Source organism: Ochotona curzoniae, unplaced genomic scaffold (assembly GCF_017591425.1).
Source record: "Ochotona curzoniae isolate NIBS_2020 unplaced genomic scaffold, NIBS_Ocur_1.0 contig_1, whole genome shotgun sequence".
In the NCBI taxonomy this organism is placed as follows: Eukaryota; Metazoa; Chordata; class Mammalia; order Lagomorpha; family Ochotonidae; genus Ochotona; species Ochotona curzoniae.
In genome coordinates this window covers 45569890-45589796 of record NW_024464918.1, presented here as the reverse complement: position 1 = coordinate 45589796, position 19907 = coordinate 45569890, and the positions used below count along the sequence as shown (strand labels likewise).

Below are 19907 nucleotides of genomic sequence, written 5' to 3'. Positions count from 1 at the left end.
GCTGCCATGTGACAGCCTACACACACACACACACACACACACACACACACACACACACATACACACACACCACCCTGAGGACTACTGAGAGAAGCATGGGAGGGGGTTTGAGCACAGGCCAGCGGGGGTGGGGGAACATCGGTACACTCCATGGAAGGGGGCTGAGTGCAGGCACAGAGGGGGCATCTGTACACTCCGGTGGGGTGATGGGGACTGGATGCCTTCTCCCGGTGCCCCTCTCCCACCTCCGGCTCCTGGAGAAGACCGTCCCTGGATGCCTGGAGTCTCACACGTTAGCCTGCAGGAGTCTCCCACCTGAGTGCTGACCACGTGCTACCAACCGTCTCTGTCCAGCCCCACAGCACTGAGGGCCTGCTCCACAATTCTCTCCCTCCGATGTGGCCAGCTCCTCCAGGGTCAATGGGTCCTTTCACCCACCCTCTTCCAGCCTCTTGTTTGCCTGAACTCTGTCCTCTCAGGAATTTATTAGGCAGTACAAACTACTTCATGAAGTAATACCTGCAAAGCATAGCTATGGTGCCAGATGAGAATATAAATCTCATTTTGTTGTGGACTTAATCCTGAGGGAAAAGATCTATAAGTGTGGGTCAAAAATAACCTATCCACAGAAGTTAATACATTGATTACAATAAAAAAAAAAAGCCCTCATAATAACTTAGAAGTCATTTCAAAAGAGATCCAAGGCCTGGATTTTGGAAACTAGTTATACCATAGTTATACCATGGCATGCAGACCCAGAACTGGCTGTGCAGCCCTGACCCGCCAGGGCAGCCCCAGGGTGGGGGGTACTGGCCAGGGCTTTTATCTCAAAGTTAGGGCTCAACCACATCTGTGAGACATCAGGAAGAGAGACCACGTTTGAAATCCTGATACTGCCTCTAAGAACCAAAACAACAGCAGCTGTTTGGATAACTGGAAAAAACCAACAATGAGAAACTTCCCAAGATGCCTTCTCGTGTTAACAATGACTTCAAAAATAACTGCAAATTCTCACAACGATCTTTGAATTCTTTGAATTATTGTCAGTTGCCAAATTATTTCCCAGTTCTTACCAGGCCACGTTTGGACACTCTAATGATCGAATAATCATTATCTTGTGAAATAACCTGTTCCCACACGGGACTACTTCCGGCCACTAGAAAGCCGCTAATCGTGTTCACTACTTTCACACCCCTGGATCTGCATCTGATCACTTGGAATCACACGAGACAAGCCAATCCCTTCCTCATAACCCGGGCTTACCAGGCGATCGTCACTCCGCCTCCTGACTGCGTGCTCTAGCAGCCGGTCCCGTGGGGACACCCCTCTGTACCACAGCTGCCTGCTTTGCTCTCCTGGCTTGTCCATTCTTGGACATCTTTGAGCTCAGCGATACCCCAACTTGAGGTTCTGCACCTAGACTTAAAGGTGGTCCTGGCATGAGCCCACCACGCCACACTTTTGGTCAGTGAGACCTGAATCAACATGTACCCCGCTGACGCCATGGCACGCTGACACACTGCCACTGCTAACACGTGTTACAGCTGTGTATAACTTGTCCTACTGTTGGTCTTAGGATCAAATAGTGCAAGAAGCTTCTGGCCCAGCCCTGCATGTTACAGCCACCTGGGGCTTGAATCAACAGATGGAAGCTCGGAAGCTCGGAAGCTCTGAAGCTGGCTCGCACTGTCTCTCTCTGTAACTCTTTCAAATAAACAAATGTTTAAAATGTATTCTTCCTAACAACTATGCACATGTGACTGAGCAGAGCAAGTCAGTCCCGCAGGTGAATAACTCCCTGTTGCTGGCACACAGGCACTTCCTGCCGCGGCTCGGGCCTTGCTGCCTGAGCTATCTGAGGACATACAGCTCCAGGGCACAGAGGGTTCAACCCTGCACATTCTGTTTGCATCAGAATGCATAAGATCTTTTGAGTTACTCAAATAGATCCTTTCCACATAGCCAGATGAACAAACAAACAAAACCCTGAAGCTCCATCTCTGAAAACTTGTGTGAATATGACCTTTAGAAATACACTTGGAAAGGGGTGGGGGGTCTACTCAAACAGAAACATTCTATTGCTAATTTCGTTTCAATTACAGTATTAGAGCCTCTAAAATCAGCATGGTTTTTGTGCTTGGCTTCTACTGCCACCTGGTGGTGAGCTCTGTATATTGACATCTGCTCCATTACGGATTCCCAAGCTCTCTACAGTTACTGCCTGGACGTGTCATCCCTTCCCATAAGAACTCCAAAACCGTGGTGTCCGCGTGGCAGACACTGTGACCAGCAAGCAGTACCGGCCTGCCGCGCGGACTCTGGATCGAGTCCCAACTGCTCCGCTTTCAATCTAACACCCTGCTAAGGTGCCTGGGAGAGCAGCAGAGAATGCCCAGGCTCTGCAGCCCCGCCCCATGGGGGAGCCTGGAGGACATCCCAGCTCCTGGCTCTGGCTGGTCCACCCCGGCCATCTGCAGCCATTTCAGGAGTGAACCAGCACACGGAAGACCTCTCTCTCTCATTCAAATAAATAAAGAAAATATTTTAAAAAGAAAAGCACTAATAACACCATGGTATTGAAGATATTACTTAAAGCCCTGTTGACTACATTAAGACAAGTTGCCTCTTGCTTGATCACACGTATATGTGAAGGTATTTGGCATAATTAATAAATTTATAATAGAGAACACTTAAGGAAAAATAACGTAATGCAAATTACACCTCTAAACAAGAAAAAAAAAAGAAAGGAAAGGACAAGACCTCTCCAAGCACAGATCTACCTGACTTTTAATATAAACCAATGCATGAAGATCAGAAAAAGGGGAGGCCAGTATTGTAGGACAGCAAGTAAAACCACCAGCTGTGACACGAGCATCCCACGTGGGCACCAATCCAGGCCTGAGGGCCCGGGAAAGGCAGAGGACGGCGCCAGCCTTCGGCTCGGCCACCCGCCGGAGACCTCGTGCCGGCCCGGCGCTGGCAGCCGCGGTCTGGGAAGTGAACCAGCACATGGGAGACTCACTCCATCTCTGTAAATGACTTTCAAAACAAATAAATCTTTAAAAAGTCAGGAGACTAAAGCAGAAGACCATGAGTCCGATAGTTTAAACTTAAATAGCTTGGCATGGGATACCTCAGTCTGTTTCGTAATTCCCGTTTCTCTTTCCTAAAATGACTTTGGATTTTTTCATATTGATAACCATACATATTTTAAGTAATTTATTTTGCTTAATTTCCAATAACAGTCCGGCTGACCCAGGGATTTCCCCTTTGATTACCGGTATAGACACTGACTTCCATCAAAGCAAGACTGCCAATCCTTTTCCTGAACTTTCAAGTATTTCCTTAAATCTAACACAGTGCTGGAGCAAATGCTCCCTGTGGTTCAAAGGGCAGGAAGCCTTCGTTGCCATTCTCACAAACGGACATTTGCTTTTGTGGACTGAGTCTTCTCTGTAATTAAACGCTCTCTCTTAGCCTTCCTATCACTTAACCTTTAAAACTTACAGAGTGGTCATTCCGCTCTTCCCCCATGCAGACAGCGCCCCTGGCGGTCCCCTGGGGCACTGACTGAGTGACCGGCTCAGGTCCTATCCAGCCCGCCCACGCCGGACTCGCGTAATTATCCTGTGAAAGTCAGGGTGTTGTAATATCTGATATTAGAATATGTTTAATATTAGGAGTTGGAAGGGAGTTAGCCTTTCTTCATTACTCTTCCTCTAAATTATTCTGACAGTTCTCCCCTGTTTATTCTAAATGAACTTCAAAATAATAATGTTGCAGGTCCCCAGAGAATTGGAGTTATTTTAAGAGACTTTGTAAGAACTTTTCTTAAGTTACCTTGGAAAGAATCACTGCCTTGACACACAGCTTATTAGCAGAAGAAAGCAGGATTAGTGATAAGCCCTTCGGGTGCTCTTAAGCTGGGTGGCTTTTCAAGGAACAAATTCAAAAGATGCTTTACAGGCCCAGCACAGTACCTAGCAGCTGAAGTCCTCACCTTGCATGCGCCAGGATCCCATATGGATGCCGGTTCTAATCCCAGTGGCCCCACTTCCCATCCAGCTCCCTGCCTGTGGCCTGGGAAAGTAGTAGAGGACGGCCCAAAGCCTTGGGACCGTGCACCCGCATGGGAGACCTGGAAGAGGCTCCTGGCTCCTGGCTTTGGATTGGCCCAGCTCCAGCCATTGTGGTCACTTGTGGAGTGAATCAACAGACAGAAGATCTTCCTCTCTATCTCTCCTGCTCTCTGTATGCCTGACTTTTCAATAAAAATAAAAATAAATCTTTCAAAAAAAAAGGTGCTTTATATCTGCAATTCAGAATATTGTCCTAAATGCATGGATGGGTTGCTTGCCAAGGGCAGCCCCGAGAGGCCACACGGCAAAGCTAAGAGGACCCCGGGACAAGCTCCAGAGCCGGCAGTGCCTGGACACTTGCCTCGGCTGGCCACTCAGGGCCAGTACTCCCAGGACCCCAGGACAAGCTCCAGAGCCGGCAGTGCCTGGGACACTTGCCTCGGCTGGCCACTCAGGGCCAGCACTCCCAGGACCCCCTGGGAGTCAGAGATGAGACAACGAGCCAAGCAAGGGAGGCTGACCAGTGATGCCCTCAGTAAGGGAGTCGGGCGGAGGGAGCTTCACCCCAAGTGGAAAAGTCATACATACACTAACGGAATGGTAAAAAGGGAGAAGCAGAAATCGGTCCATTGGGGCCAGCATGGTGGCGCAGGAAGCTAAGTCTCCACCTCTGATACCCAGCACTTGGGGCACTGGGCGTTAGAAGTAAGCCACAGCACAGTGGAGTTTTGGCCTCGTGCAGAGACTGGCGCGCTTTGCATGGGGGCGGGGCACACACAGGTTTTGCAATCACAGGGTTTTTGGCATCGCGTTCCGTGGATACCAAGGAATGACGCATTATACATATTGTGTGTACAAGCGTGTAGGCTGGTGACTCACATGATCATGAAGGCTGAGAAGTCCTACCACATTCTGTCGGAGCTCGGGCCCAGGAAAGCCAGCAATGTAGTCAGAAGCCTGGAGCCAACAAGCAGAGGATTCCAGTGGGCATCTACTGGCCTGGGACCAGCAGCCAGGAGGGCAGACGTGCCTGTCCCAGGTCAGGCCGGAAGGAGAGCCAGTGGATACAGTCCCGTCCACCTGCGTCGGGGAGAAAAGCCACTTTACTGCACTGACTGACTCAAACAGTTGCACAGACACACCCACAAGAGCAGCTCAGCCGGGCAGCTGGGATCCTTAGACCAGGTGACTCACAAGTCAGCATCGCACACCAGCTTCACTGCCCTGCCGCTCACAGATCCCAAGCGACGCCATTCCGTCTTCAGACTTCCTACAAACTACAGTGACACAGTGTCGTGTTAACAGACCAGAATGGGCGGCTCATGAATAGTATTAAAAAACTAATCAAAACACCTTGCCGTATGACCATGGCTGCATGGTAGGCCTGTGTAGAAAGGGTGAATTATTTCGCAACCTTAGAACTAATCATTCAAACGAAAACATTCTCGTAGATGTTAGTGCCCACTACAAAAGTGGGCTCCGTTACAGACTACGTGCTTTTAAAATAAACGTGCCTAGCTTGTCTGAAAAATCTCACTCACTCTCCTAACCAGAGGGTTCGAGAAAAGCTAGAATGAGAACAAGGTTGACTCGCTTCCACCCTTCCCGGACTATGCCAGGTTTTTGGTGTTTGGTGTTGGGGGTGTTGTTTTTCTTTTGTTCGGCTGCCATAACAAATCAACACCAACTCAGCAGCTTAGAGCAGCACAAACGCGCTGTGGAGAGCTTACAACACCTCGGGCCTGGCTCACTGCCCCCACTGAGCAGTGTCCCTCGTGGACGCCCTGCGCGGTCTGCAGCGTCGGCCCGGCTGTCGGCAGGACGCTCCGCTGCGCTCGTGGAAGCCCCGTGCCCCGCCTCGGGCCGCAGCCCTCGGGGACCGCCCCTCTCCCTCCGCACCAGCCTGCTTTTCGCCCTGTGGGCGGGGAGCCGAGGCTGCCCCGGTCCCCCGCGAGGCCAGCAGCCCACCGAGGCCAGCACCCGTCTTCTGGATCTTTCCGCCTGCCCACCTTGACTCACCCAGCTTGTGCGGGATAAAGTACGCAGGAAGGTGAGGAACACCCAGCCTCAGTCACTGGGACAAAGGCTTCCTCTACTCACGCCTGACTCGTTTGGGAAAGAGACTTTTAAAAAGAAATTGACAGCAAACACACGAAGCCGCCGAAGGAAGACCCCAGCTAAGCACTCACTTCGAGAAGCTTCCAGCTGGGGCGCACGGGGCGCTCTGCCCTGTCCCGGGGCTGCTCCAGGAGCGCACAGGTGAGTCAGGCACCTCCCACGTGCCAAGGATGCTGAGCTCGGGCTAAACGGTGCTCAGGGCTGAGGGCGCAGTGCCTAGCTGCAGCACCGTGCCAGGGACACCGCTGCCGGGCCTGTCCCGGCGGCTTCGCCAGCCTAGGACGTCATGACCACCTCCTTCCCCGCGCCTTTGGGGTCCCCGGGGAGCCCCCTCCGTCCCGAGCCCCGGGACGTCCAAGCAGGTCTGCGAGTTTGCTTTCTCAGCATCTTTTTAAGATACTTCTGAATCCCCCGACACAACTGTCATCACTCCCGTTCCTGTGGCACGGCCACTCGTCTGTTCTCTTTTTCTGCAAACCACTTTGAGGCATTATTGAAGGGGGTTTTTTAAGCTGTAAGTAGCTAGGTACTGTAAGCCGCGGCCTCGCGGGCGGGCTGTGGTTTCCGGGGCGTCTGCGCCGGAGCCTGAGGAGCATGGCGACCCGGCGTGCTTGCCCAGGCCGGGGTCTCGCCGCCCTCCCCGGCCGGGAGCCGGCAGGAAAGCGAGCGACGTCCGCCGTGACCGCCCCTCGCGCGGCCGGGGTCTCAGCCCGGAGCCCCGAGCCCGGGGACGCGAGGCGCTCGGCGTCCGCCCCTCAGCTAAACGCAAGGCCGCCCCGCGGTCTCCGAGCCGCGGGAGCCTGAGGGAAAAGCCCGCGCTCCCGATCTCCCGCCGGTCTCCGCGCTCTCGCGAGAACTGCCGATGGTACGGCCCGCCCCCCCGCCCGCCAACAGTGGGCCCTTCCGCCAGTAGATAAGCCGTGCGGGCGGGCGGCGCGCCCTTTTGCCGAGCTGGGCGCTGGGTGCTGGGTGACTGCAGGCGGGCGGGCGGGCGGCGCGCCCTTTGCCGAGCTAGGCGCTGGGCAATGGGTGACCTTGCAGGCGGGCAGGCCGCGAGCTGGGCGCTGGGTGACTCTGCAGGCGGGACCACCGAGCTGGGCACTGGTGACCCTGTGTGCGGGCGGGCGGCAGTCCCTATCCCGAGCTGGGCGCTGGGTGACCCTGCAGGCGGGTGGCGCGCCCTTTACCGAGCTGGGCACTGGGTGACCCTGTGTGCGGGCGGCGGGCCCTATCCCGAGCTGGGTGCTGGGTGACTGTAGGCTGGCCCTTTCCCGAGCTGGGCGCTGGGCAATGGGTGACCTTGCAGGCGGGACCACCGAGCTGGGCACTGGGTGACTCTGTGTGCGGGCAGGCGGCAGTCCCTATCCCGAGCTGGGTGCTGGGTGACTGCAGGCTGGCCCTTTCCCGAGCTGGGCGCTGGGTGGCCCTGCGGGCGGGGGCCGGCGGAGGCTGCGGGTTGTGGCCGTGCAGCGTGCGGGACCCTTGGCAGGTGAGTCGGCATGGACGGCAGCCAGGGTGGGCGCTGGGCAGTGACTGCACGCCTTCGTGTTGCCCGTTCGCCTTCACCCGCTGGCGGCCGTGGTGTCAAGCAAGGCGGACATGAGCGCTTGGCAGCCTTTTCCGGCCCGGAGGTTGGTATCTCCGACGCAGGACCTGCTAAAGCCACAGGCGAAGCGCGCTGGCCGGGACTGGGCAGCCCGGGCCGGGCGGGCAGCTCGCGGGTGAAGCTGTCGCGGTCAGATACAGAAAGGAGTGTGTGTTTTGTCGTACTGCCATGTGATGAGCACTTGCGGCTAACCCGGGTACCTTCTCTTTTAGGACCTTCTTGGGGGACTTTGGAGACGGGACGCTGACAAAACAGGGATTGTGACAGGCCTGCAGAATGTTAACAACTGTACTGAATAAAGGGTCAGTGTGCTGCTTTGAGGTTTGCGTGCTTTGTGCTTTGTTGCTTCCTTGGGACGGGCCACTTTGGGTTATGTTAATGTCCAGTTAGCACTGGCGTTCTGGTCACTCTGCTGGCTGGGCCAGGTGAGCTCACTGCCCTCTGGGGGCTGTGCGCCTGCTGCCTTTGCTCCAAGTGCTCGGGCATATTGGGAACTCCGTGCTGAGCACACTGGCTCTCAGATCTGGGCTGGGGGGAGGAAAATGCCGTAGGAAAGCCATCCTCACATGGCAGAAGGCACGGGCTTACAGCGGGAATCGAGAAGGGACCGGTGAGGTCTGGCCAGCTGACTACTGGTCAGGTGTCCAGCTTGCGCTTGGCCTGAGCACGGGGTGGGGCCTTCCGCAGAGTTCAAGGTCCCTTGGGTCTGGGCAGGACACATACATGAAGAAGTAAGGGTGAGCTGCCCAAAGCAAACTCGCAGGGCAGGAATTAGCCTTACAGGCACTGAGGGCGAGTAGGGAGCGAGAGCAGATGGTCCTGACAAACGGTGGGAAGGGTGGCAGGCACAGTTAGCTCAAGGTGAGGGGTCAGCCTTTTCTGAAAACAAGACAGGACACGATAGGAAGCAAAGGCAATACTTGGGAATATTTCTGAATCACCAGTGGAACTCAGTGTCACAATAAAGTGTTACAGTGTGAAGTAGGAGATGCCCACACTGACCGGATGCCTCAACCACCTGTAGTCCCTGCTCCCACTGGGTGTCCTGCCAGCAGACCGGCCGCAGCCCAGTGTCCAGGCCGGTCACAGGCCAAGGTTGTCAGGACTAGAGGTGCCATCCTGTCCCCCCCAGGCACTTGTCCTGTCGGGGTGCCAGTGGTGCCACCCTGGCCGGTCCCCAGCCCTCTGCTTGGGCCAGCTCTTCGTCCTGGGGCAGGCCTATCCTGCAGGAACGCGGCTCCCGGGGCACGGCCAGGGTCAGCTCTCGGTCCTGAGACGCGAGGCCTGGACAGTCTTGACGGTTCTCGCAGTGTGTTTTCCAGCCAGGTTGCTTGCAGACATGTGACACTTCTCTTCAGTGAGGCTATCTTTAGACCCATTTCTTCTCTGGAAAAAATAAGAGATTCAGAACAAAGTAAAGCCAAAGCTTGTGCGTTCTCCAAGCAGCGGAGAGGACAGGCGGCTGGAGGTTGCTTCTGAAGTGGGTGTGGACTCCAGGCTCTGGCACTGCATGCCAGCAGTTGTGGGACTGGGCCTTGGGCTGCCCCTCCTGCTGGCAGAGGCGGCCACCCAGGGGCCATGTCTCCGAGGGCGGCCTAGCACCGGTGCTGCACCATTTAGGAATTCCTGCATGTGGGCCGGAAATCTTGAAGTGACTTCCAGTACCGGATGAGCAGTTGGGGGAGGAACCCACTCTGCCTGGGGCGGGGAGGTCCAAGCGCTGGTTCACTCCCCAGATGGCTGCAACGGCCAGAGCTGAGCCAGGAGCTTTGTCCAGTCTCCCACATGGGTGCTGGGTTTGAAGGCCCTTCAGCCATCCACCACTGCACTTCCAGGCTATAAACGGGGAGCTGGATCAGAAGTGGAGCAGACAGGACACAAACGCACCCACGTGGGATGGTGATGCTTGTAGTCAGAGGACTAGCCAGTTAAGGCATTGCACCAGCACCAGTATTTTTTAAATCAGTAAAACTCGGAGGCGGCATGGCATAGTTGGCTAGCATCCCATATGGATGCAGTGCTGTTCCAAGACCTAGCTGCTCCATTTCAAATCTATCTCCATGCTTATGGCCTGGGAAAGCAGCAAGAGGATGGCGCAAAGCTTTGGGACCCTGCACCTGCTTGGGAGATCTAGAAGAAGCTCCTGGCTCCTGGCTTCAGATCAGCTCAGTTCCAGCCATTGTAGCCACATGGGGAGTGGCGTGCTCTCTGCACATCTCTATAACATTGTTTCACATTAAAAAATGAAATCTTAAAAAATAAATAAGTAAAAATAAAACTGGCTCCAAATAACCTTAGAATCGTGGTTCCCCTGGCCTTATCCAGACCTCAGACCACTTTAGACCTTGCCCTGTGGCCAGCCAGCTCTCCTCAGAACTTAGCCCTGCCCAGGTGGTACCCTGGGTGGGGATGCTGACCCCTCCTTCTGTGGTTTGCACAAGTCCCTGTAAGACAGACTCGCAGGGGCAGTTAGGGTCCCCAGCAGAAGTCCGTGGCGCGTTGTCCTCTCGCCTGCCACCAGCCCATACCCGAAGCCTTCCTGTGCACCGACCTGATGTACCGTGGCGCCTCCTGAGCCCTGCGCGTCTGCGGAGCGGGTCACCGGCAGCGGGGGGACCAGGTCCGTCTTGGAACTGCAGAGAGCAGGTTTTAGGGTTAGCAGGCTTGGAACTCCCGTGGGAGGGGGTGGCAATGCAGATGGAACATTCTGGAGAGTTCTATGGGGAAGGCGCGGACGTGCTGGGGCTGCCCACTTACTTCAGCTCTGAGAGAACAGACCGCTCTCCATCCGAGCACTGGGACCGGCGGTACTGGCGGTAACTGCGTGGTGAATGCGAGTGTCTGATGCGGACAGGGTCACCCTGAGTCCTGGAGAGGCAAATGCAGCAGGCGTCAGGGTAGGCAGCAGGCGTCCGCGTGGGCAGCAGGCAGGCAGCTCCTCCCTGGCCTTGCTGTTAGCCACATGTGAAAGCGGAGCTCTTCTCTGCAGTGTGTGTGTGTGTGTGTGTGTGTGTGTGTGTGTGTGCAGCCACTAAACTTTGAATGACATGAACTCCCTCCAGTGTCAAGGAAGGAAAACCTGCACATGGGTGTCCCAGCCATTGTGTGAAGGTGACTGCGGGCCTGTCACTCGAGGACACGATCTTAACTTGGAGTGACGTTCAGTATTCTTACACACAGACACGTGTGCGCACATGGACATGGACACACATGCACATACATATGTACAGAGAGGCATGTATACACAGACACGCAGGCAGGGGAGGGGATGGATCATTAGCCTGACTTCCTGGTTTATATCAGGAGCTGTTTAGTCAGCTAATGGATTGGGAATGCCAGGGAAGGGTAGGCCAGGAAGCAGAGGTACAGGAGGGCACAGCAATGAGCAGCCGGGGGGTGGATCCACAGCCTCGCCGCAGCACCCACTGCCGGGGGTGGGGGTGGACCCACAGCTGCAGCACCCACTGCCGGGGGTGGGGGTGGACCCACAGCTGCGCCACAGCACCCACTGCCAGGGGTGGGGGTGGACCCACAGCTGTGCCGCAGCACCCACTGCCGGGTCCTGCTGTGCTGCCGAAAATCCTAATCAGCTACATGATCTCACACAGGGCAGGGCCTGGCCCGGGAGCGGAGTAATAGGGCCAGTGGAATGGAGCCTGTCCTGGGGCTGGTGTGACATGGCCAGTAGGATGGAGCCTGGTCAGGGCCAGTAGGACAGGGCCAGTGTGACAGAGCCAGTGGGACAGTCCCTGGCCCGGGGCTGGTGTGACCGAGCCTGGTATGACAAGGTTTTGTGGTCAACATAGCTCTCTTGGTGTGAAGATATGAGTAAAAAATGTAAACATTTGTAACTAATCACTAAAAAAAAGCTCACATTTAAGAGTGAGACTATTAGAGTCCCTCCTGCACTTACCAGGGCCAAACAGGTGGTTAGTAAGCGGCTGACCGGTGGGTCACGAGCAGCTCACAGGTGGCTGGTGGTGACAGAGGCTGTCGGAATGAGGCCACTGGCTTTACCCACCATTCCTACCTCCTTTCCAGCACCTGCGCTTCCTCTTAGTTAACACATAAAGACAAGTCGCCCCGCGTGACCCAGCCAGGTGTGGATGGGCGCTGGACACTGAGCTGGCTCCTGGGGAGACACACTCACTCCACTTTAGTGTACGGGATCTCCTTCAGCTGCTCGTCCGACAGCCCAGAGGGATCCACGAGCTCCTTTCTAGAAGGAAACAAGAAAATGCAGGCTGTGACACCCACACTAACATCCCACCATCTACAACCTGTCCTACAGCCCAGGCCAAAGAGGGCAAACTCAAAACTCCAGGAGGGAGCCGTTCTATGCCGACTCGGCCACCCCCACGGCCCTGTTTCTCTGCCCTGTGTGCTTGTCATTTGCCTGGATTCCCTTGAGATCCCCTGGTAAGGCACTGGTCTGACACCCGTGAACAGCACACGCTCCTCGAGGGGCTGCCTGTGGGAGCTGCTGGCAGGGTGAGGCTCCTCCCTGGGGACAGGGGTCTCCAGCGCCACTGATCCCGGGGACGGGGGTCTCCAGCGCCACTGATCCCAGGGAAGGGGGTCTCCAGCGGCACTGATCCCGGGGAAGGGGGTCTCCAGCGGCACTGATCCCGGGGACGGGGGTCTCCAGCGCCACTGATCCCGGGGAAGGGGGTCTCCAGCGCCACTGATCCTGGCAGCAGACAGCTGTACTCACTGAATGTGCTTCCACAGTTCCTCTTTCGCCTGAATGTCTGGACTCCGCCTGTACCGGAGAAAACAACACACCTGTCTGTGATGCTGTGCCACCCTGGCCCACTCAAGCCCCCAGCGTCCCTTCAGATGGGGACATTTCCACCTGCCAGCCGAGACCAGCCCAGGAGAGCCTTGCAGTAGCCAGTGCAAAGACCTCATGTACGCTCAGCTGTTGCCACCCCAGCACACACAGCTGCCCGTGTGCTGCGCCTCCCTTGGGAGCTCAGAGCAACAGGGCCACCCACCCCACGGTGGGACCACGTGCTCAGAACCGACTCCACACCCAGGGACCAGAGCTGCAGCCCAGCCTGTGACTGGCCAGCAAAAGTGTCAGTCACTAGATAAAGCAGCTGGTGGGGGGCCAGATGGCAGCTTGTGTTGGGGTGTGGCTCCCACGTCACATCTGAGGGCCACAGCCTGGGCCTCCAGACACTGGACATCACCCAGCTTCTGCTCACACTGCCTGCCACTCTGTGCCCACCCCCAGCCACCAGGAGCTGCCCAAGTGGAAGTGACACCTCTGTCTTCAGGGTCTTCGAGTGAGATGGGCCCAGTGGCCAGTGTTGTGGCGCAGCATTCTGCGCACCGTATCTGCCTGCCAGGTCGAGACCCACCTGCTCTCCTTCTGGTCTGCCTGCCTGGGACACACCTGGGACAGCAGAGGGAGATGTGCCAGGTACTCGGGTCTCTGCCACCTGTGTGGGACACCTGGCTGGAGCTGCAGCACCTGCCTTCAGCCTGCTCCTCGGGAATGGCTCGCTCTCCTCCCTGCTCCCTGTGTATCACTCTCCCAAATAAAACATAAACAGGCCTGGAGCCAAGCAAAGCCATCACACTTGGAAATGTCACCCCGCAATGTGCCTGGCACAGGAGTTACCCGGGGGTATCGGCCTGTGAACGCCATCGTCTTCCACTGGTGCCAAGGGCACCGCAGGGGCGCCCACGACGACCTGAGGCCACAGAACACAATACGTGGCTTTCTGGGCGTGGCATCAACCAAGTGCGTTTTCCTTTGTGGGAAGCAGAGATCTGCCTAGATAAAGTCAAGGGCAGCTGAGGGGCGGGGACGAGGCCTGGTCTCAGCCCAGGGACTGTGTTGTTCAGGACTGATTCTGTTCTTGCAGCAATAAAGCTGCTTTAAAAATCACAGAAACTACTTCTTGGGGAGGAGTGCCCGTGTGGGATCTGGCTTGCCCACACCTCCCGTGTGATTCATGAGACCTTATGCCAAGCCTTTGCCCGAGCCACAGCCCAAGCAGCGCTAACACGGAGCAGCGCTGGGAGGCTCCGGTTCCAGGACACTGACGGTTCAGAACCGACACCAGGTCCGACGCGCCCAGCCCAAAGCAGTCCTTCTAGCCTAAATGCTGCTCCTAAAAGGACAGGGCTCGGCCTGTGGCTTCACACTCTAGAACCACCAAGCGTTTATAGTAAATTGAGTTCTGAAGTGGCCAGCAGTTACAGTTTTTAGGCAGGGAAAAGTTCCAAGGATTAAACAATGCTGATTTCCCACGACTGCCAAACCACCTATGACTCAACAAACATCAACAAGCCACAAACTGAGGCTCACGAGGTCCTGGGCGAGGCTGGGCGCCCCGAGAGCCAGCAGCTCTGACAACAGCACTCACGGGGCTTGTCCTCATCCTGCACCTCAGGCTTTTGGGGTGCTAAGTGCATATACACACAATAACCCAGCAAGTCTGAGCTAGCTCTTCTGAGAGGTAATAGCCAAGCGGGTGGCACTTCTCTGCCTTCAGAGACTATTCCAGAACTTCTGCTCCTGGCCAAGAGCGAGCAGCACCTGAGAGGAGCCCATCCACTCTGCAGCTGACATGGCTACCTCTTCCACACGGGGCAGCAGGCACAGAGTCCAGTCTCCCAGGCGGGGAGGCAGGCACTGCGGCAGCGCTCCGGCCTCACTCCCATGCCTGCCTGGCGTGTTCCTACCGTATGCCAGGGGGTGCAGGGCTCCAGCAGCAATGTCCCCCAGAGCCCAGGAGCCTGAGGAAAGAACTTGAGGCCCTTCGTGAGCCTGGAGTTTCGGGGCTGGGTAAAAGCAAAAAGACGGCTGCTCAGGGCACCCTGGGAGTCTGCGCGGGGGTCTCCCTGTGTTAGCTAGGCATGTTCACAGAACAGCAATGCCTAAGGCTGGGAGGACAATGAGAGGAGACTGCAGTGGAGAGATGGTGGGAACCGCAGAAGGGTGGGAGTTGGCACGGAACAGCCAGCAGAAGCTGAAACCTCGCCGCATGAGAGCACTGAGCCACAGAGCTGAGCTGCCTGCCAGGACACAGCCTGAGCCTCCTTGTATAAGACAGCTAATCCACACCTCCTGTAACACATCTCTGAGGTCTCTGGAACACAGTACAAAGTCCCAGGGTGCAGCAGGAGAACTATCAGCCAGGGAGTCAGAGGTGGGGCAGTCACCAGAGACAGGCTTTGAACAGGCTGGGTGTGTGCTTGGGAATTCTTCTAAATACACAAATGACCAGAACCTATGCAAACGCTTGAAAATATGGACAGCGCCACATGCGTTAAACAAGCTGGGTCTTCAGCTGAAAACTTCCCACCCACTCAGGCATGCCAGTCTCACTGGTCAGTTAGGTCAGATATTTCAGGAGGAAAGAACACGCCTTCCACGAGACCCCTCGGGAATCAGAACGAAGAGGCCCCAAACCATGCTGGATGGCCAACACAGCCTTAACCCGACAGACGCTACAAGAAAGTGAAACATCAGGATTTCCATGAATAGAGGGAAAGATGTGTAAAAATAATGACAAATAGAACCCAGCAATTTACAGGACAATGCAGCATGATCACAAGGGACTTGGCCCAGGAGTGGAAACGTATCATTCGAAATTGCACCAATGCAATCCTCCACGAATGCAATAAACTCACAGCCCATCACCAGCAGAAACGGCTGAAGGCTAATTAAAAGGCCTGCGTGTGAGCAAAGGCCAGCAGCTCCCTGGACACTGGGCACGGCCAGGCTCCTGCTCACCCTCAAGGCCGTGGGAGGTGTGGAAGGGCAGTGCAACCCCGGGAAGCGGGCAGGCTGCTGCTCCGCAGCCCGTCAACGCTGGACCAGGAGACCGAGCCGGCCCAGTCAGGGGAGAGCGAGCCACAGAGGGAGCACGGACTGTGAATAAAGGAAAAACGCCTGGACTCGCAGGCGACAGCACGCTGGCTGCAGGAGCCTCGGCTGGTAAACAGCACTAACTCAACTGGACAGTCCAGGGAAACTCCATGTCCACCTCACACACGTGTAACAGCCAACTATCCAAACTCTACAAAGCCAGGAGAAGGAGATGACCTCTGTGACCAAGCTGGGAACACACCTGCGGATGAGTAAGAGCAGTTACACACGTGGGGTCCCCCGGCCTCCCCCAGGGCACAGTGTCAGCCCAGCAAGGACCAAAGGACATGAGAAGGCACAACGGTCAGGGAAGCAGAATTCCGCATCGCCATCAGACTGTACAGCTCCTCGAATGGACACTTCAAAAATACATGCATACGATAGGCAAAACAGTGTGATCAGCACCACTAGTCCAGGGAATACTAATTAGAACCACTGAGACATTGCGCCAGGCCTGCTATAAACGCTAAAACTATGCATCAGTGCCACGGCACAGCAGGCCAGACCACAGCCTGCAGCGCCAGCAGCCCCTATGGGAGCCAGCTCCCCTCCTGGCTGCTCCACTTGCAATTCAGCGCCCTGCTAATGGCCTGGGAGAGCAGCAGAGGGTGGCTCAAGTGCCTGGGGACACCTGGAGGAAGCACCTGACTCCTGGCTTCAGCCTGGTCCAGCCACATCCGTTGTGGTCATCTGGGAGGTGAACAAGCAAACGCAAGAGCTCTCTTTCTAACTCTACAAGATTTAACAATAAATCTTTTTTAAAAAACAAACCTGAAAAGACCTAGAAGACAAAATCAAAGAGAGCAACAACCACATGGAGCAGGCACTCCCACGCCTCGGTGCTACCCGTTCCCCAGGAACACGGCCCCCACTGGCAGTGAGGGAGGCTCCCACCTCCTACCTGCCTTGTCATAGCATCAACTCCAACATCCCTGCACTGCCCTGACCGGGTAGCAGGCCCTGCCTCTCACGCTGAGCCACACCAGACTCCGAGCCCCGGCCGCTACTCGGGATTCATGAAGGGTCCAAGTACAACCCAGCTCGCCCGAAGCAGGCAGCCGGGCTGGGTGTGTACACCTTGACGATGATGCATAGATTTAAATCTGCACATGAACAGGTACATACCTACATGCATGTGTGTATATTCACCTGCACATGTGTTCATAGCATCCAGCCATCTTACTGGCAAGGGCTGAGCTGCGCTCACACATGGCATTACCTGGCAGAGTGCATCCATCACAACCCTGGGGTGTAACCCGACAGAAGACTCTTGGCTCTGCTTCTGCTGGAAACCAGGTTTGAGAGCATCCCGCCAGCTCCAGCCCAGCCCAGCAGCAGGTGTACACCACAGCCAGGGCCCACACAAAGCGGGCAACACCTACCGATCCAGCCAGCTGAGTGAAGGCTTTTGTTTGAAAACAACACAAGACACAAGTCCGGCTCTGATGGCCTTGTTCTCCTGACACTATGAAGTGGCTGTGCTGCAGCCTCTAGGCTCTAAATGTACAGTCCATGGACATCATAGACAAAAAAGGTCAATGTGCCACGTACACACGGGCTGTCGGAGGCTGAGTGATCACCTGCACGCTGCGCCGGGCACAGGCTGTCGCTGCTGCCTGGCTTTTATTTGAAAGACAGGGATCTTCCACCTGCTGATTCACTCCCCATCCACCTGTAAGAACTTGGGCTGGATCAGGCTGAAGCCAGAGCCTGGAACTCGGTGCAGGTCTCCTCTGTGGGTGCCAGGGACCCCTGTACCTGAACCACTGCTGCCTTCCAGACCAAGCATGAGCACAATGCCACTACTCCTCGAAGCAGGCATTCCCGTGCGGGATGCTGGAGTCCCAGGTTGGCCTGCACTCCCGTGCCCACTCCATGCCCAGGGCGAGGGGCAGGAGGGCTGCACCTACGAGCGAGATCGGTGTCTGGAACGCCGGTTGCTGGGGTCCACTTGGCTTTTCTCCTTCTGTCTCCTTAGCACGGCTTCCCACTGAGGCGCCGAGTCGACCATGTCATTCTCCTGCCGTGCTCTGGAAATGGAAAGCAGCACACGAGTGTTAAACGCGCACACCGTGCCTTGCTTGCGGCTCACCGTCAGTGCTTTGAAGGCCTGTTTCAGAAGCAGAGATTTTATTACAATCACTGAGAGCTGAGCCAGTGCATACGCTTGTGCACAGGGTCTTCAAAGAGTTCGTGAAAGATCTGCGCGTGAACTTCCAGGCTGGTCTGCATGCAAACAAGCACGTCTCAACCTCCCCTTCGCGCAGGCGACCCACGCTCGTTTGCTTTATATTATTATTATTTTTTCTGCAAAGAGCCCTCGTGTGCATCCATATACACACAAACATAAATTTACTGGACTATTGGCATCCTGTGAATACATATTGATTTTCAGGCTTCTGTTTTTGAATTAAGATTTTTGTCTTAAAATTTTCTCAGAATAAGATGTGTAAAATATAAAGTCATTTAAAACAAAATATAAAGTCAAGTTTTGACTAGAGAAACTATGGTGTCAAAAAAAAAAAAAAAAGAAAAAGAAAGATACTATGGTGTCTGCCACACTGCTAATCTTAAACTGTGAAGCAAAATCCCTTTTTAAAATGTGAGACTGAAAACCAACACTGACCGGTAATGACCAGCTTCATGTTCATGAGCACCACGGGCAACAGGTACCAGGTACGCATCTCATTTTTTATGCTAGAAAACTGGAGTTGGTCGTGGAGGACAGCACACTGACAGCTCTGTGAGCCCGGGCTGTTCCCAGCTGGCTGCTGTGCAGTCAAGGGGAATGAGGTGGGCATGCTGCCCGTGGCCCGGGAGCCCCTGGCGGTGGGGGACGGGCAAGCCCGGGGAGCAGAGGCAGCTGCTGCATGAGGCCACAGGAGGGAGCCAGACCCTCCCTAGCCCAGATCCGGACAGTGGATCACAACCAAATCCAATGTCTCAGTCACTGTGTGGACCAAATTCCACCCAAGGCTATGGTCGGCCTGCAGAGGCCCCAGACTTGTGCTGCGTGGAGGAGGAGGCAGAGGAGGGCCCTGCAGAGGCCGAGGCACGTCAGTCAGCCATGGAGGACGCGGCTCTGCAGGAAGTTGCCAGCCATGTCCCTCTCCCACCATGGCCAGGCACCCTCCCAGGGCTGCATCGCCAGGAACAGGAGGGAGAGACTGGATGAGCCTGGATCGTGGCTCCCTCTGAGCAGCTCTGAGCAGGCTGTGGCACTCTGTAGCAACGTGCAGGCAGCTGACACCCCCACATCACAGCCGTCGAGACACAGGGGACGTGAACAGAGCAGGACAGCACTGTCCTGGGGGAATCCATCTGAACAACCCTCAGGGAGCACCTGAGTGGCACGCACTTTAAAAAATTCTTGTCCTTTTATTCTTCTAATGGAAAAGTGAAGCCGTGCCAGTTAGCATCCTGTGGCCACAGGCAGCAGACACAGGCACGTCCCCTGGGGATGCAGCTTCATAAATATTCCAGCCAGGTGCATTAAAAATGTAAGGCCACGCCGCAGGGCCACATGGCGCCTCCTGAGGGGCTGGGGGCAGCCTGAGTCGTGAGCAGAGTGAGGTTACAAGCTGACAAAGAGGCTCTGGTTAACAGGCCTCATTACAAGCAGGGACGTGTCAGGTCCTCAATGGTCAGAGCGCCTGCAGGAAGGGCCCCACGCTGGCGGCCTGCACACCGGGCGCTCCCTCAGGCCTGCCCAGAAGGGAAGGGCGCTGTGAACACTGGGGGGGCGGGAGTCTACTCTCCTCAAATCCCGCATTTAACAGTGAACCTCAGAAACCTGCCCAGTGCTGTGCCCTCCTTCAGGTAAGCCTTACTCACCATAGACTACTGCCCCAGCAGCCCGTGAGGTGGGAAGGGCAACCTGAAAGGCTTCTGCCCATTCATCAATGTGAAAGGGAGAGGCTGGCACTGTGGCACAACACAGCAAGCTGCCTCTGGTAGCACTGTGTGCACACAGTTCACGTCCTGGTTGTTTTGCTTCCAAAACAAATGGCCTGGGACAGCAGCAGGAAACGGCCCCAGTGCGTGGACCCTTGCCACACATGAGGGAGAACCAGTAAGCCCTGCAGTGCACCCTGCTCTGCAGTGCAGTGAGTGGCCAGGGTCACCCACCGACACAGCGCCATCTGCAGGTGCACTTCAGTGAACTTGTTTTTCATCAATGGCATCACTTCAGATCACCCGCTGTAAAGCAATGCTC

At 55.8% G+C, this 19907-nt stretch overlaps 1 protein-coding gene, 1 long non-coding RNA gene and 1 other non-coding gene across 3 annotated transcripts in view; 2 read left to right on the top strand and 1 right to left on the bottom strand.

The window, feature by feature from the left end:
• Window positions 1–7535: 7535 nt before the first annotated feature.
• Window positions 7536–8121, top strand: LOC121151687. Its single transcript, XR_005883198.1, has 2 exons — window positions 7536–7686; window positions 8016–8121. It is a non-coding gene; the product is annotated as an uncharacterized LOC121151687 (long non-coding RNA).
• LOC121154404 lies at window positions 7736–7867 on the top strand. Its single transcript, XR_005883508.1, has one exon. It is a non-coding gene; the product is annotated as a small nucleolar RNA SNORA13 (small nucleolar RNA).
• A 502-nt stretch (window positions 8122–8623) lies between the features above and the next one.
• The window catches only part of EPB41L4A (erythrocyte membrane protein band 4.1 like 4A), a 95138-nt gene continuing 83854 nt past the window's right edge, over window positions 8624–19907 (bottom strand). The window contains exons 17-22 of the mRNA XM_040973358.1: window positions 17602–17721; window positions 12518–12565; window positions 11954–12022; window positions 10561–10671; window positions 10355–10436; window positions 8624–9189 (exon numbers count right to left, since the gene is read on the bottom strand). Of these exons, the coding sequence (XP_040829292.1) occupies window positions 9061–9189; window positions 10355–10436; window positions 10561–10671; window positions 11954–12022; window positions 12518–12565; window positions 17602–17721 (559 nt within the window). The 3' untranslated portion in view covers window positions 8624–9060. The remainder of the gene's footprint in view (window positions 9190–10354; window positions 10437–10560; window positions 10672–11953; window positions 12023–12517; window positions 12566–17601; window positions 17722–19907) is intronic.